The sequence below is a fragment of the Osmia bicornis genome, chromosome 6 (assembly GCF_907164935.1).
Source record: "Osmia bicornis bicornis chromosome 6, iOsmBic2.1, whole genome shotgun sequence".
Taxonomy (NCBI): domain Eukaryota; kingdom Metazoa; phylum Arthropoda; class Insecta; order Hymenoptera; family Megachilidae; genus Osmia; species Osmia bicornis.
Window position 1 is genome coordinate 1,529,002 of NC_060221.1, and position 16,048 is coordinate 1,545,049.

Consider the following 16,048-nt stretch of genomic DNA (forward strand, 5'->3'; position numbering starts at 1 on the left):
AGGAGGTCTTAAAGTGAACCTGTCCTTTGCACCGAACAATACAGATTGTAAAATTTTACGTAGAAAATAAGGAAGAAAAATTTTCCACACTCTGTACCTTCTGTCAAAACGATATCTTTAAAAGTTAATCAAGTAATCTTCAAGTAGAAAATGTCATTCTAGCCAGTAAAGGAGGACCTTTTTACCTCGAAGTAATCACAATCAGCACGCATCAGCACTTCGACGAGAAATGTTCTTTCATCGAAAGTGGCACTAGAGCGGCCCCCGACAATACCTAAATCGTCGAGTTCCCGAAAGGACAGGTAACCCAGGCATAAATCTCTCATTGTGATGGGGCGAAGGGATAACGAAAGGTCGAGGGAACGACTCGTTTGAGCTACCGACACGTTAAATCTTCGATTGTGAACGTCACTTAAAACGACCAGTGTATATACAGTGTGAAAAAGAAAATATAGACGTGTATCCGTGTAGGCTATCATCATGGATGGCCACACGATTCTTTCGGTTAGCGAGCTTTCAAGCCACTCGATCGGATGGAGTTCGAGAGTGCTCGAAAATCCTGAGCACCGTTAAAATTGAATAAAACAGAAGTTTCGCCGCGAATTCGAAACTCCGGCTTACCTTTGCATCGGCAACATACGAAATGCATTATTTAAGCGTGCTTCTTGTAAAACCGAGCCAAATATCATTAATATTTGATCGTTCCAGGTAACTGGAACGTGGAAAGTATCACGAAGAAACTAAAAGTCACCGTGCATCTTTCTTCATTATTTATTTTTATTACAAAAGTCTTTGCAGTCCCAAGCAGATTTGTTTGAAATATTAACAATTTTCATTAATTAGATATATGAATATCTAATTTCTACCTAAAAGGACAATGACCATCTATGACCAACAATAGTGTATTCGAATCACTGATCATTGTAAAAGGAAATAACGATCTTACACACAGACGTTGGTTTAATATCCAAAGGATCTACTAGATCTCGTTGGATGAATCTCGAGGCCATCGCTAGCCTCTCGGCATAATACGCGTTCGTGTTTATCTGGTCGTCAGTGTGCATACGTATCAGTGGCGCACGTGGTGCACACACCAGCTAACAGGAACCGGACAGTTACAGTGGATGTGGATGTACATTCGCTTAGGCCATTGCCCTGCATAAATCCGAGCGAGAGGATCGCGAGATGCAACCAACAGTGTCTCCTCCGCTTCCAACGTTCCCTCTGTTCGCCGACTTTATTCCCTGAACTTTCGAAGATGGGTCAAGGGAGTCCTCCGCTGGGACCGGCGGGCAACGTTTCCACGAGAAAGAATGTCACGAGGGTGGACTGGGAATAAAACGGATCGACAGGAACTTTGCTCGTGATTTTCATCTTTCGGAAATCGTGATGAAAGTTAAAATAGAAGAAACATTTCTTCGTATCGTTTAGCCAAACGAAATTTCACGTTGGATCTTTGAAATCATTTAGTAGTTGAAACGATGGCTCGGAAGGAAAGAAAACGGCAATCAGCTGAATTGTTACGAGCTGAATGGCGAACAGCATCGTCCGTAACAGCGGCCATAAATTTCATCGTTCCACTGCACGTGTTCGAACGTAACTCGCGAGCCTCGATTGGTCAATCGCCGGTAGTGTTACTTAATAACGGAAATCAGTTTATCGGCAATTTTCCACGGGGCGTAAACAAAAAGCGAGAAAAGACGTTGGCGTGAGATCCAACGACCGATTGCGATATTTCCACGAAGAAAGTAACTTGGAAAAGAAGAACGACGCTGTACGATGCTGAGGAGGTTGATGATACGGAAAATGATGCTTTTTTTCTGGTGTCATTTCCGAGCGAATAGCATAAGGGATGACGGATAAAACGATGATAAAGTATTTAATGTTTCAACGCGTGGTTTATGAGAGGAAACAATATGCCTCGAGGGATTAATGCATAAAGCAAAGAGTTACGATTGCTATCACGAGCAGGAAGGAAAATAAACCGTGATGAGATAATAAATTTCGTTAACCGACTCGGGAGTGGAGAAACACCGAGAAAGACAGATGGAAAGGAGGTAGATAAAATTGGGGAAGAGGTGAATAAAATTTCCCGTTTATGAAAAGTTAAAAAATTGTAATTTCTATCGTTTCCAAAGAGAAAGTAAATTTCAGGGAACGATTCCAAAAATAACAAAGTTAATCCGTTCTTGAATGAAAATGAACCGTTCACGAGGTAAACAACGATTCGACGCGCGGATGGTCGGTAAAACTTGGAAACGGACGAGGGAAAAGCTCGGAGATTTTCCTCGTAAAGGATTCAAATCCTATTCGGTGGGTGGCAAGAATGCAGCTGTGGCAATCAACGAGGAGAAACCGCGAGAGGACTGTTTTAACTGTAAAACGCAGGTTACTTCTCCGACTAGCCACGTTTGTTCGTCAGTGGACAGGGACGTACGGGTTGTCCGAAAGTGCCCCTCGAATCTCGTTAAACACTGGCAATTTCATATTATGATAGCACCGTAAAAGAACAGTCGCTTGGAACTCGATCACTGTTGGCACGTCGAACGAGGTCGGACAAGAGTTTTCACGAGGGCGTAAAAAGAAGCAGCGAGGTGAACGTGGACGAAATATGAAATATGAAAGATGAAGAGCTCCTTCAGTGGATATTGAGATTTTCCGAGATCGTTTAGTCACTTGATACGACTGGAAATATTTTAATTAACGTACTGCAGGGGTGGAAGTTAAAAATACTTCGTACAGAGCACGTTTCTAGCGATTCTTTGATACAAACGAAAGAAGAAACAAGGTGATAGTCGCGCTCGAACGAGCAGGGAAGCAGAAGTGTAACTAAGAAGAAAAATCTACCGTCTCTCCCTCCATTTGTGTCCGTATTTAAATCGTGCAGCGTCCGTGAAATCGACGCTGTCGGGAGAAGAGAAACGCGAAGAAAAAGAAGAAGAAGAGGAAGGCCAGTGGCGTACCTTGCAGCTTCTTCTCTGTCTCCCAGAACTTCTGCAGCTCCGTGAAGTACTTGTCCAGTATGAAGACCTTGGAGAGGCCCAGGGTGGCCATCTCAGGCGGTCGAGGCTCGTTATCGGCCAGAATTTTCCTCGGCTTATCAGGGTGGCACCTTTTCACCTTGGCACCACTCTCCTACTACACGATTTACAAAACACCGCCGATCACGGAACGATCGAAACTCTCGAGGATTCACAGATCACCTGGACATCTCACGGTGGTGCCAGCTCATCGTGTCCTCGGCACACTCGTCACCGCACTCGCACATCTTCTTCCTCCTTCACCTTTTTCTCTTCGTCACAAGCAGGAAAACTGCTGAGTCGTAAATGGAAAAAAAAAAAAAAAAGAAAAGAAGAAAACCCTTGACAGATCACATCACGCTCGATGGGAAATCGTTTACCCAGGCGACGCGAAACCGATTCGAAGAACTTTCTGTTCGGGATCACCAGGAAACTTGTACGCGCGCGAATAGGATAGTTTTACTTGAGGAAATTTCGAGAAACATCCTTTTTAGATGATTACCGATCAGCGAGGGTAACCGATCCGGAAGAAGAGGATCAAGAACGTTCGATTGATTTCATTGGTAGAATTTTCTTGCCACCTGTTTGATAAGCTTCGAAGCTTTTTCTGATGAATGCAAGTGACACGAGGCGGCGTTCGCAGGAGCACGAAGAGTGGCGACTCGTCGAGTTCAACTGGGCGTCATTGTTGCCTGGAACCCAGCTCCGTGGCTGGGCCCTATCTCTTCTAAGGTGGCTTCGAGATAACTCCTTGGCCTGGCTCACCTGGCTTCACCAGTTAGGTGGAAGCCACCGCAGGCGTACCGGGGTCCAGGATGTCTGGCCGTGGAGCACACAGCGAAACGATAGAAGTGGGGAGAGTGTATCGGGCCCCTCTCTGCTTCGACTGGACCGTTGCTCGTGTGGATGCTGAGATGGAAAAATGGCTGAGGGCCCTAGACTAACCTTAGCCATCTCCCTCGACCTCCTCTTTATTCCTCTTCTTCCTCTCGACTACGCGAGAGAAACTATTCCGCCTCGACGACGACGCTGTTCCAGGTTCCTTCGTTATGCCTCGTTCGATGAACCGTTGTTTACAAATACCGGAGAACACGGTGGTTCGTGAATATGAAAAGTCTTTGAATTTTTTTAAGTGTCGGAAATGAATTATTTGGAGAAACGGTGAAACTTTGATATCCATTTAAACGTTCCTCCGAAAGTTTTCAGGATTTTTTGACAGAACCACGTGTTCAATAGGAAAAAACATCTGGTACGGGCAACCTGTCTCTTCGAAATTCATCATTCAACCTTTCGTGATCCGATTTGAATTGCTCGCACCGGATGGACATTTGTCTCTCCCTATCGAAACTTTTCACCCGTCGTTCTCTTCATGAATTTCACTCAACTTTAACAGCCGACGTTTGATGTATACCTAGTTTCTATACCGGTGAAACGGGACAACAACCTCCTACCGTGAAGAGACAAAAATTCATCAACGTCTCTAAATTGATTTCAACCAATTAATCGATATAAGAGCTCCGAGTCTATATAGAACGCTCTCGTTAACCAGGAGGGAAATAAAAAAGCTAAGGTTCCCTCGTTTTGTACCGTTAATTGCTCTATAACTTTGCGTAATGTTCTTCTTAATTGCGTCGTGTATCGAGGACAGAACGCATTTTCAATGACATACTTATCGATTCGCTGAATATAATTGCTAGATACCTCGAACAACGGCTCATTGTTAATTGCTTGTTACCTGTGTCTACCGGTAAGATCCTTTTACACGTGATTTATGCCCGCTTCGAGAACGCTCGAGTGCGGTTTGGTTAATGGACGAGTGGAAGGCATTATTGCTTAGTTTACAGCATTCGTGTAAAGCATTTAAGTATTCTATTTTTCGAATAGTTTCATTACTTGCCTGTCTATCGGCGATGGAAATTGGGTCTAGAAAATGGTACCTTTCACGGCGATGTATACGTCTCTTCTAAAACTTGTCTAATTGAATCGTTAATTTGAAAAAGGAGGGTACAGTTATAAAACGGAGCGATTAAGCTGAAAATAGCGTAGAATCTTCCTCGTTCCATTACCCTGAAACGTTTAAACGTTCTCTTGCAACGTCGACGAGAAGCACTCGAGCAACAACTACATGTAAATACCCTTTAACTTTGCGTCCCTTGGAGCTTCGAGAGCCGCTAAGTCAGCGTGAAGTCGCGCGATACACGCCCCCCAAAACTACCCTGAGCTAACCTCAAACCCGTATTTCACCAGTAGCTCTTTCAACGTATCCGGATATCTTGCCAAATGAACTTGCTCGAACAATTTCGAACAATAACGTCGAACATTTACGTGTCTCTCGGCAAAGTACCTGGCTGTATTTCGTAGATAAAGATGAGAGGAAAAAAGGGAGTCACTCTTCGTGGTCGTTTAACGATGGACGACTATCGTCGCTCTTAAAAGTAAAAGGGTTAATCTGGTACGAAGAGAATGGAAGCTGCTCTCGTTTCGACAAAGGGGCCAAACTCGATCACAACAGCCAGCACTGACTTTGGTTAAGGCACAACGAACACGAAGAACCGATAAGAGGGGCGAGGACAAAGATGAGAGAAGAGGGAACAGAGAGTCTGATCAGAGGATCCAGAACGGACGTCCCGAAGCGTGTTCCGCCTTATAATTTTCATCTACAGCGCCGAGAGGAATCCAACATGGCCGTGATTCTGGTCTACCCTATGTCGTAAACAGTGCAACATGCTTGAAACTCTCTTCCTCTCTTAAACTAATCATCCTTTGAAACGTTCGTTAGGAGATTTTTGGAAATTAGAAAATTTCTTCAAATTTAAAACAGCATAAATATTCAAATTGCAAAATTCAATTTTGCTATTTGATCTTAAATTTCGGAAGAATCTGTTCAAGAGCAAATTTTGGTCAGTTTCATGCAAATAGCCGAGTGTGTTGTTAAAATCTGATGCGCGACAGGTGCTGCGATGGGCAAGCTGGGAGGGCCAACGTGTCCTCGAAATTCGGGCTCTCACACTTTCCGAGCATGCGCTCGTTAATCAGCCGTGTGGCCCTTCGAATAATCTCCTTGCGGCTGATCCTTGAACAAGAACCTACTTAGTCTCGGAGAATGTTCGGCTATCGAGCCAACTCGACATTTTAATCACTATCATCCTCCTTCGGAATCATCCTTCCTCTTCATTCACCTCGGTTGTATTACCCTTTTGGTTAATTTGATAGTGGTGAATGGCGACTCAATTTTCATCGGATTTTAGTAGTGATAAAGATTATTTCTCCATCAAAAAATCATGATATTTAATAAAAAATCTATTTACCCAGCCTCCCAAAGGGTACCGCGACTGCCACGCACACCCTCGACGCGTAATTCTGTGGCGAATCTGTTCGTGGCACAGCAACGAGGCGAGTTTAATCTCCGCATAATCGTGGTCGAAGAGAGTGGCCAGGTAGAGGAGAAGAAAGGGGAGTAGAGTTGGGTCCGGTAGTGGTCGTCGGCCCCTGGTGAGACCTACCTCTCCTCTTTTTCTCAGCGGCTTCCCCACGAAGCCTAGCGGAGGGTCGTAGGAGGCCCACAGAGTGGGACATCGAGTGGTTGTTCAGCAGAGGGAAGGGAGCTGTGTTGGAAGCGAAAGAGGGGACAAGGCGGCAGCTAGAAGTAGCGACGAGTACCTTTTCTACGTGTTTGCTGCCTTCTCGAGATAACTAATTCGCATAGGCAAAGAGTCATGGAGTAGGAAATAAACAATTTCGAAACTAAATTAGTAAAGTTTCAAGCCCTTGATATCAATGACAAAAATCATTTAAATAATCATTTCTAAAGTGATTTACCAAACGTTCGTTTAATCACCTGGACTCATCGATGAACAGAAGAAGAAATATCTTTTCGTAAGATAAAGTCTTTACAAAGGTGGGTTCATCAAAAAGTCCTCAAGTTCGAGTAGCGTGTAATCGTTCGGGTAAACGAAAACACACAAAGATGAAGAGGGAACCAATCGGCTACCCCTCGTCGTTGATTTTAGGCCCGGACTCTTCTCCTTGATCGTATGGAGAAAGGTGAACGCGGTGAGAAGAAGGAAGAGGATCCGCTCTTTGCGGTGAAATTCAAATCTCCACCAAGAGATCAGCCGTGCACGCCCCGTACAGAACCGGTTTCGAAACGATCGCCTCTCGATTACCAGGTGGTGGGAGTACCTTGGGCCCGAGGGCCCATTTCTAAGGCCTCTTTCTACTAACTTTGCGTCGATAAAGCAGGAAACGAGCGAAGGATAAATGGGCCCGTTGTACCTGCAGCACGATCTGGCGAGGAAGTTTGCAGATTGCGTTCTTCAGGTAGTTTACCGATCTTTGAGAAAAGTTTGCTGCCCACTAGAAAGGGCCTTATCCGACTCTGTAGGTGAATTACCGATACTTCGGATATTTTTCAAACGGTATTGATGATCCCTGTAAAAATTTTCTTCAATTTTTAGTAGAAATTTGGAATTTGGAATTTTTTATGTTAGCATCTCTTAGTTTATTTTTCGTGACAATTATAATTCCCTCAATTATTTTATAAAATATCCAATCATCAGTGTGAAATTAATGATGATACGGTACTCATCGATGTACAGGGTAAATTATTATTCTGGCTTGTGAAAAAAGAAAGAATCGCATCGAGCCTGATGCAACAGTAGGAATTATCTCTCTTAGCTTTAAGTTTGATATATACGGTACGTGTACGTGTGTGCTCAACTCATTATGGTAAGTCACGACCGTAAGACTTGACTCCCTTAATCGAAGGTTAAATCGTGCCGCATGGTTCGTTCGATGTCTGTATTTTATTAACACGAGCCTGTAATGGAGAAAGAGAGAGAAAGAGAAATACTCAAGTTTTGTTCTGGAAACGATTCGACATCGACCAATCACCCACGATTATTAACCCAGAGAGCTTCAAGGGTTTATGGTGTACTTTTTTTAATCGTGTACATCTTGATTTATCGAATCGTTATTAAGAATTCTTTGTCAAAGTAAAATGAGTTAATTACTGGAAAAGAAAGAAATTTTTAAACGGCGATTGCAATACACAGGCGAGAATGTAGAACAATTTCGCGTACGTTCCAATTAGTAAAACGTTATCGACATAATTGAATCTCGACGGGAATTTTCTCGGTAAAATTGCTGGTGCTTGATCAAACAACACTTAATATCGAGCATAATCGAGATCGGCTGACTTAATCGCCGGATAATTAGTCGCGTGAGGTAACGCCGAGGCGAAACGAACGCGTAATCGACGATTATCGTGTCGTAAAATCGTATTCATGAAGAACTTTCGATTTCCATTGAGCGTGGCGAGAATTCCTTGATTATCAACCTCGTTAGCGACCAGAAGGATAATCAAGGTGGCAAACCTGTCGATAAGTACAAGCACGTTAATTAGTCACGCTTCTGATTAGACGTTACAGCTGACAACGGCAGCCTGTTGTATCACTCGAATAGGCGTGAAACGATTAGTTTAATCGTCGATGTAAAATCGCGTTTCATAGACACCGATGGATCTGGATTAAAATTGACCGAGACCGTTCAACGGTCGAAGAACTCGGACGCCTCCCTAGAGGAATCTATCAATTATACATTCCAATTGCGAGAAAAAAAAAAACAGAGAGAAAAATACACAGCATCGGATTGTTCATCGAATATTTTAATTGCACTCGATAATTGAGCGCACCGGATAATTGCAATTATTCGTTCGTTTATTGCTACGAGGAGCATCTGCCCGCGTACCGTGAACGATTACCATTATTGATCGTTCTTCACAGAAAGAACGAAACCGCTGAAAAGAAAAGCATTTTCTATTTGAAAAGAGCTGTACGATAGAACAAACCCTTCCTTTGTCCAGCTAATCCTCTCTCCATAAGAATCGTTTCGCGATCGGGGATTAAAGTCTGTCGGCTGAGGTCATAATCGAAATAACGAAATCGAAAGGGTTGCGTTAGTGGGAGTTTCGAATATAAAGGGATTGCGCGAGGCTCTGCAACGCGGCGACGAAGTATTTTAATTAGGCCAGGCTTTTGAGATGGTCGATACCCGATGCATCGAATGCAAGGCCGTCGTGCAATCAAGAGGGGGAGGGATCGCAGAAAACTGGATTAGCGAGCATTCGCCTCCTATCTCTGTCGCGTTTTTGTCGCGACGGTTATCAGCCGATAAGTCGGGGAACAGGGACGTCCCATTTGCACCGGGTAGCGGGGTCCTTTTTCGTCGCCGCGGCTCCTCCATTATCGTCGAACAACTTTTACCCCCTTCGCGTTAACCATCCCGGGACCACTTTGCGTCGGCCAATGCGAAATTAAAGCTCGATCATTCTTCGTCGAAAAATTTCGTTTACCGACTAAAAATATCTTTCCCTTTTCATTTCGATTACCATTACTCTCGTGGTACCGATCGCCGACGATACTTACAGCATTGAACGTGTTAATTACCGGAGCTGTATATTTGACAAATACAATCGCCAACATAATTGACAATTAATCTAGATTAAAACTGGTTCGACCAGAACTCTCGCGATTCTATCTACGTTTATCGTACCAGAAAATCGATCTTCGACCGGCTGATTAATCTGGAAACGGCCGATTTCCTAAAGCCGATTTCCACGAGGAACATTCGAGGCGACGTGGACGCGTTTTAGCAACAGAATCGAACGGGTAGAGGGGGGGTTAAGAATTTTTTCTGTCGGTTTCGTTGGCAGACTGCGGATCGGCGAATCAGAAGTCGGCCAGAGGGGCCGGTGAGCGAGACAAAAACGGATCGGGTCCGGTGTCAGCGGGTGACGGATGGGCCGGTAAGCCCGTTCAAGGTCTATCTGGACCCCACGAAACCTCGTTGCACGCAGGCCGCGTTTGTCCGGTCTCTGTAAACTCTCTGATCGAGATCGCGGACGATCTTTCAGCGGCGAAGCTGAGCTTTCAACGTGAACGAAGCCGGATCGAACGGGAACGGAAGTTGAAATCACCTTGCTCACCCCGATGCTTCGCCCTCTTAACGTTCCTTCTACTTTCTTCCTCTCTGTTTTACGCGAAATATAATTGATTAGACGACGCCTGGTCGGGCAACCTGTTGTGCGCTATGTTCCCGTTTGCACGACCATCTGTCGTCCGTTCAATTATATCTAAGAAAAATCCAATTGCCTGTATCAATGGCACGGAGCAAATTGATCTATCCAAGGCGTGCCAGGTACGAGGCAGGGAACGCGACACTTTATAACTCAGCCGCTGAAATAACATGTGTCAACCGGTCGAGTGATACTTTTTAAAGGGAGTATCCACCGGCAACGGCGAGTCACCTCGCCCGATGGCCAACAGGATGCGGAGTGCGGCTTTCCAGATAACCACAGCGTTATTTCAGGATCGCGACGCCGAGTGCCGGCAGGAGTCGCGGTTTTTGCTCCTACCCGGAGAATTCTGGACGAACGAACACGCTCGCGCGCGCAGAACCCGATGAGGAAAGGACCAAACGGTCGGACGACAGAGATCAAACGGCGAGGACATCTTCTCGGGGTGATAAATTCTTTCGTCTAGCTATTCGTTGGAATTCCTTGTTTTCTATGAAATTGCTCTAAACCATCTCGTATCTACCACTTTATCATTTTTTTCAAATATTTGGAAAAATAAACGAAGGTAGCTCTGAATAATAGATCTCAATGCGATGTAATTTAACGAGAATTTAAGAAGCTTCGAAATAGCAGAAATCTTTCAAAGTTTTAAAACGGATGGTGTTTTTATCGAACCCTTTACAGAATTCACCAGCTGCAAACGTTACTGTCAGCCCGGTTCCACTTTTCCCATCCTACCCCGTGACTTTCTTCTTTCTCCCGTCGTCGGACGTTTAATTGGATGGATCGAAGAGACATCGACCCACGAAACGACGGGCTGAGTTCGCGTAACAATGGATACCCAGCCAATTTTTTCTCTCCTCGGTCCACTCGTGGAGAACAGTGCGATGCACTGTTCTGGGCGACCGATCGAAGGATCCTCGCGTGAAAATACGAGGATCGAGGACGAACGACCGTTCGAACGATCTACTTCTTTTCGTGATTAAAAAGAGAGGAGAAAAAAAGGGTGCAACGTGGATCGGTGGAAACGAAGGCAAACTATGGCTGCACGCGCCAGGAGGTTGATTATTTTACGGACACCTCGCGAGATCCAATCTCTGTTATCGCGATCGAGATGAAGCGACAGTGCAACGCGTCCCTTTTCGCCGTCTCGTTCCCTCTTGATAGACCAGACCGACCGGGTTTACAGCTTTTCAATATCTAATCGAGCGAACAAATTATGCCGGCCTGTGTACCTCGGTGCATCGGTGACGCGGAATGATGGATCGTTCGCGCGTACCTTGGGTATCTCTGAAACACCAACGGTCCGGTATCCTGGTACGAAGGGAAACCCGGCGGTTCCCTTTTACTTTTCACGCGATATTCAGCTGATTCGCTCTTGGACACGTTCGATGATGTGACGAACAGAGATGCAATCGTGAAACGAGCGGAGAGAATTAACTTGAAGCAAGGGATTAATACTCTCTGCTCAACACAATCTCTATAGTAATTATCAGAACGACTCATCTGAAGTTCGACTTCTTTTCGATAGCGAAATCTCGCGAGGGTTTTCAAGGGATCGTTATTCCCTTTGATATTTACCGCGGTGGATTACGAAAATTGCCGGGAACGATATCGGAAAGTAGCGAGAGAACCATGGCCCCCCCTCTATTAATATCATGGCCCCATGTTTCGACGAACGTGCCTTAGGATACCTCGAAACGATCCCGTCTTATCTTTCTTCCTCTTACGAGCTCCCCGAACCGTTCACCACCGCATCCTTAACATTCAACGAGTACACGGCTTATCTCGGCCAGAGGAGAAGCTATGGTGGCTATAGGAGAAAATGAGATTCGTATAACCGCGGATCGGTACGCGTCTATGCATAGTGGATGGTTACAATGTGCCTCTACTCTCCCCGTGGTCGTCTCAATGATTTCTCGAGATATAAGATCAAGATTAACCGGTTACCACCTTGAATCGTGTTACACTTTCCGACTGTTACGTCTTCTCTTTCATTTTCTATTCGATACATCATATTGAATGATTTATACGCCGAAGATTGGATCGCTGTCAAATTTCTTCGTTTTTGGTAGAACTTTACGAACGTGTCGGGTTTAAAGGGTGCAATCTAATTCCACCCCTCGGAATTAAACTTCACTCGATTGTTGACATCGGTCTATTAACACCTGCAAAGTTTAATCCACGCAAGATTTTGCACCTGAGAAGATTAATACATTGGCTTATAAGACCTATATAATTGTTGGTTCAGCATAAAAAATACTATCAGAAACCATCGTTAAAGAAAACATCGCTAAAGGTCGAGGAAAAGCCGAATAGCTGTGTAATTTCGATTCAAAGGGCCAGTTTTTATCGACACCCAGGATAATTAATTATCACCGGATGGATATTACAACCGGTCGTACCATTTTTCCTGGCTGTTGTGACGCAACACGCGTCCCGTACTAGAGACCGGAAATAAATCACTGTGTTTTCGCGCGGCCACCAGTCATTAGTCATTAGAACACGCTTATTACGATTCCTTCGTCCCGGGCCTGGATCCCGTCTAAGGCTCGCGATCAATTATAATTAGAGCTCGCGAGACAAGTGGTGGACGCGTTCTAACGCAGCTTCCGAGTGTCTTATCGACACTTCAGACATAAATTACCATCTTAATATCACGATACTGCTAATTATTGTGACAACCCATTACACCTTTGCTTTTTGTACGAGAAAATTCTTGTTCTTTTTAAGCACAGTTTCTAAAGCTTCAAGTTTGAACCACCCCTGTGCAAAGGGTTAAGATCGTCGAATTTCTCGAAGGTTTATGTAAAATTCAATAAGTATCCTGAGGGGTGTACGTTCAATCAACATCCCCCCCTCTGTACCACGGATAACTTGCTCGAGGACTTTCAACGAGAGATTCGTAACGGCAATTCAGAAACGATTTGAATGCTAAATGTGCCGAAGTTTTCATGGCGGAGCGTGGAGGCGAACGTGTAGAGGAAATTCAAGAGCAGTAAGCAAGCAAAAAGCTGGCATCGTTTCACGACGGAAGTAAGGAAGGCAAAGTGGAAGAAAGGTGAGGAAGGAAAGTTGGGTGCCGCACGAGCGTACGCAGCCGGCGAGAAAATCATTAGGAAGGCAAGTCGAAAGAACTGCTTCGATGGTAGGTTCTTGCAGCCAACTTCCCTCCCTGTATCGCCTTACCCTTCGTTTAATTAAATTCCACGAGTGGCTGGCACCCCGTTTTTCTTTTACCATAACCTTCCTCCCCCACCCTCGCGGCTCTTTCTTTTTCAATCTTCCCTTCTATCCTTTCGTTTTCGCGGCAACACGTCGCTTAGGCGTTAACGTACACGCCTGGCGGCCTTGCTAATTGACGGATGAATTAATTAGACGGAATGATCGATCGTATCCGCTTACAGGTGGGATTTATTTTCCATGGATACAACATCCACGTCTACCTGCTACGTGACTGAGAAAACTGTAACTCATTTCGATCAGCATACGAATTAGTTAACAAGTTTCATTAGAATAGTAAACTGACACTGGAAACCAATTCCCAATAGGAATATTCCTGTTGCGTAAAAAATTTCTAACGATTACCTACAGCTCTGATGGATTTCTATGGAAATTCAAATGGCGCACGGGTAAGTTTAACGTGAATCGTTACGATCGGGTTCCGATATCGTAAGGACGTTGAAAATCCCTCGATACCATCGACTCCCTTAACGTCTGCAGTTAAGGGTCGTTCGGGGGCGGATGCGCGAAGGTTCGCCGATCAATCGTACGATCGCGTGAGACACGTACCGTCGGACTTTGGCACCGCATTAATTACCGGTCGCCAACAATGGCACAATAATTAACAATTACGCAGTTTGATAATTATATACCTGCTGGCTGAGTTATCGCCTGCCGCTTGCCGTGACCGTGCTCGTTGCTTCGCACACGTACCCACGCATACGTACAAATATAACCCACACCAATTCCAGGGGAGCCGTGACGCATAGAAGGCAATAAATACACGCGGATCCGGCGGGCCAACGATCTAATTATGCCCGAACAATGGCCGCGTATCGGACGGCCGGCTGAAAACCTGATAAAGCGGATAAAATGCGGGCCTACAGGGCTCCTCTCGGTTTTACAAGTGCGCATTCGTGTGTGTATACGTATGCGTATACGTATAGTGGTAATCGACGAATTTTAAAAGCGGGCCCCGAAAGAAGAACTCTTGAGTCTGGGCCACGGGCCTCGCAAGTGATTTATCTCTCTCGTGTGGCTTCGTAGGAGTCTCTCGGTTTCGCGCGTTCAATCCGTCTTGATTTATAACGAGGCCACGGCTCGCATCGATGCTTCATAATGCCTGGTAATTACCGTAGGTTCCCTTCAAAAATTCACCCTCGACGAGATAAGGTTCGCGACCAAACTTTCCTACCACCGTCTGACTGATTAATGGACATCGGACGACTCCGCCGCGAGTAATCGCTCGAACGCGAGAGGAAGGCGATATGGTAGCAGGCTACTGTTAACCCTTTCATTGTGTAAGCGCGCTAACCTTCCTTAAAGGAAAACGTGACGTAGAAGAGGAAAAGGAAATTTTTCACCGGTGCATCGAAGTAGCTAATGAATTATAACATGGAAATTTCTTCCTTTCCTTCCTAAGGTTCTCGCGACTATCGACCGGTTTCCTAGGCACAACGAATTTTGACAAAGTTCGTTACGAAGTTCGCAAAGTTTCAAACGGAATTCGAAGTAAAGTGTTAGTGACCTAAAGCTGTGCCTAAGTTCTAACTACCTCGTCCCTTCGCTTCGTTCCAGAGGCATTGCGAACGAAGGCGAATCGGTGGTAAGAACACCAATTAAGATTTTCCTTTTCCTTTTTTCTTTTTTTTTTGAAGTTTCGCTTTCCCGAGAGGATGTGAAACTTCGAATCGTCCGTTCGCTAATTAAAAGTTACAGCCCCTTCCGAATAACTTGGGGGATCTCCATAAAAACAGCTGTGACCTGTAACGTCGACCCAGAAAATTGACTCTTACGAACTTTACGTTTATCGCGGTGCTTTTTGGAATGTTCGTTTGAAAATTTCTACACGGAGAAAATTCGCTTTCTCAACCCCTACATCGATTTTTCGCCAACTCCCTTTATCTTTTTTCTTTTTCTTTTCACGCCACCCTGGCTCTCGTCCAGCTGTAAATTCTTTCGTACAACCGGGCTCGTGTAAGCTGCGGACTCGGTCCTGGTACACGCGGCCGTATTACCACCGTGCGAGCCTATTTACGCGACCAGTGTCTACTTCCTATTCACGACGTGCCGGTAAATATACACGGCCAAGAGAGACACTTTCTATCGTGGTTATCATGAATTTGCATTAGGCAATGGACAGCCAGTTCCGTGGAAGCCGAGCTTTATAGAACGCGTTAAATCAGCAATTTCGAGACGTAGCAAGAGAGAAAATGAAACGAGATAAAAATGTCCCTCGACGTTTGTTCGAGGGGATAAAAGTTGAATACTAAAAAGAGGAGTTTTCTTAGACAGGTCGAAGTTGTAACAAGCGATTACTGGTACAGTCGATGAAAGACAGGCATGGAAATAAGACGCGAAAGAGAACGACTGGCTCCTATTATATTTCTTACAAAGTTTCTCCTACCAAGGTAGGTGTTAAAGGAAACTTGGTTGGTGTTGTTTGAAATTTCAATCGGGATACCGAGTTTATCATCGCGTGATATAAATTTTAATTAAATTAAAAGCAAGCCCGGGTCAGCGTCAAAATCCATGAGACTACTCTCTCGGTGGCGCATGTTTTATTTATCGAATGGATCGACAATTGTACCGTGCCACGTCACGACGAAGACTGAGAAAGATGGTACGTACGCGGCGTGATTTATGGGTGCAACACCTGACGGCATTTTGTTCGCTTTTGCATCAGCGTTGTTACGTTGCCAGCCAGTTCCGCCCCTTTTTTGCTCCCCCC

The 16,048-nt window shown here is 45.0% G+C and overlaps 1 protein-coding gene across 7 annotated transcripts in view; it reads right to left on the minus strand.

The window, feature by feature from the left end:
- LOC114873494 (unconventional myosin-IXb) overlaps window positions 1–16,048 on the minus strand; it is a 55,106-nt gene that overhangs the window by 17,009 nt on the left and 22,049 nt on the right. Inside the window, exon 1 of one of the 7 annotated variants that reach the window (XM_029181877.2) lies at window positions 2,964–4,555. The exons of the other annotated variants lie outside the window; for them this stretch is intronic. Coding sequence (XP_029037710.1) covers window positions 2,964–3,054 — 91 coding nt within the window. The 5' untranslated portion in view covers window positions 3,055–4,555. Of the gene's footprint in view, window positions 1–2,963; window positions 4,556–16,048 lie in introns of those variants that run through there. 7 annotated transcript variants of the gene reach the window in all.